This window comes from Empidonax traillii, unplaced genomic scaffold, assembly GCF_003031625.1.
Source record: "Empidonax traillii isolate 1590-97213 ecotype Southwest subspecies unplaced genomic scaffold, ASM303162v1 scaffold7034:size10703, whole genome shotgun sequence".
Classification (NCBI taxonomy): Eukaryota; Metazoa; Chordata; class Aves; order Passeriformes; family Tyrannidae; genus Empidonax; species Empidonax traillii.
This window is the reverse complement of record NW_020962227.1, coordinates 4,264-5,410: the sequence shown is the minus strand read 5'-3', so window position 1 is coordinate 5,410 and position 1,147 is coordinate 4,264. Positions and strand designations below refer to the sequence as shown.

The following is a 1,147-nucleotide window of genomic DNA, read 5'->3' as shown; positions in this document are numbered from 1 at the left end:
CATGTCCATTGGACTTGCTCACCACTGCTACCCTGAGTTTTATGGGAGTGCAACCTACAAGTGCAACCTACACCTTAGGCCAGGTGTTGACCCATATCACTTCTTATCTCCCAGTTGCCTTCCCCACCATCGCTGAGGACGATGATGACAAGATCGTGGGAGGCTACACCTGTGCAGAGCACTCTGTTCCCTATCAGGTGTCCCTGAATTCTGGATATCACTTCTGTGGAGGTTCCCTCATCAGCAGCCAGTGGGTCCTGTCAGCTGCTCACTGCTACAAATCGTGAGTGGAAAAATTGACATTCTTCTACAACTGACTTCTGTCTTCCAGCTCACTTCTAGCAGGAATTCAGAGTTATGAGATACAAAGAGAGAAGTGCCCCTGTTCTGACCTGAGACAGCCAAGGGATGGGTGGCTCAATCAGGAAGGGTGGCTGAGGCACCCGAAGGGGTTTCTTCCTTCTGCAAATGTTTCTGTGAATGCAGAGCACTTTCTGAAATTACAGTGGAATAATCGAGAAACGAAATGATGGGCTATGATTTCTTGTCAATTGCATGAATCCAGCTAAAGCTTGGGCACTGCAGAGCAGGAAGAGGAATGAGGTCAGGGTGAGGGAGGTTTGCCTTTTTGCAGAATGTTTGCTTAAATGGCTGCAATATATTCAACTGCCATGTATATATAACCCTGCAGACATCCACCACCTCTCCTGGGAGTGGGTAAAGATCTCAGTGTGGATCCCCAGGGCTTATGCAGGACAAGAAAGGTGACCCACCCAAAAGAGCTGCTGGGGCAGCGGTGTTGCAGCAAGTGCATAAAGTGACAGGGAGGTTTCTCTGAAGCTGTCCAAGGGTTGCAGTAAAGTACATGTCTTGCCTTCTCTTTTGCAGTCGCATCCAAGTGCAGCTCGGGAAACATAACCTGGCCCTGACAGAATCCACACAGCAGTTTATTAACTCAGCTAAAGTCATCCGCCACTCTGGCTACAGCTCCTATACCCTGGACAATGACATCATGCTCATCAAGCTTGCCACCCCAGCCCAGCTCAACAAATCTGTCCAAACAGTTGCTCTGCCGACCAGCTGTGTGGCCACCGGCACCACTTGCCTGATCTCCGGCTGGGGCAACACACTCAGCAATGGCAGTGAG

The 1,147-nt window shown here is 50.0% G+C and overlaps 1 protein-coding gene across 1 annotated transcript in view; it reads left to right on the top strand.

The window, feature by feature from the left end:
• The first annotated feature begins 41 nt into the window (after positions 1 to 41).
• LOC114073558 (trypsin I-P1-like) overlaps positions 42 to 1,147 on the top strand; it is a 3,134-nt gene continuing 2,028 nt past the window's right edge. Inside the window, exons 1-2 of the mRNA XM_027911294.1 lie at positions 42 to 283; positions 889 to 1,142. Coding sequence (XP_027767095.1) covers positions 42 to 283; positions 889 to 1,142 — 496 coding nt within the window. The remainder of the gene's footprint in view (positions 284 to 888; positions 1,143 to 1,147) is intronic.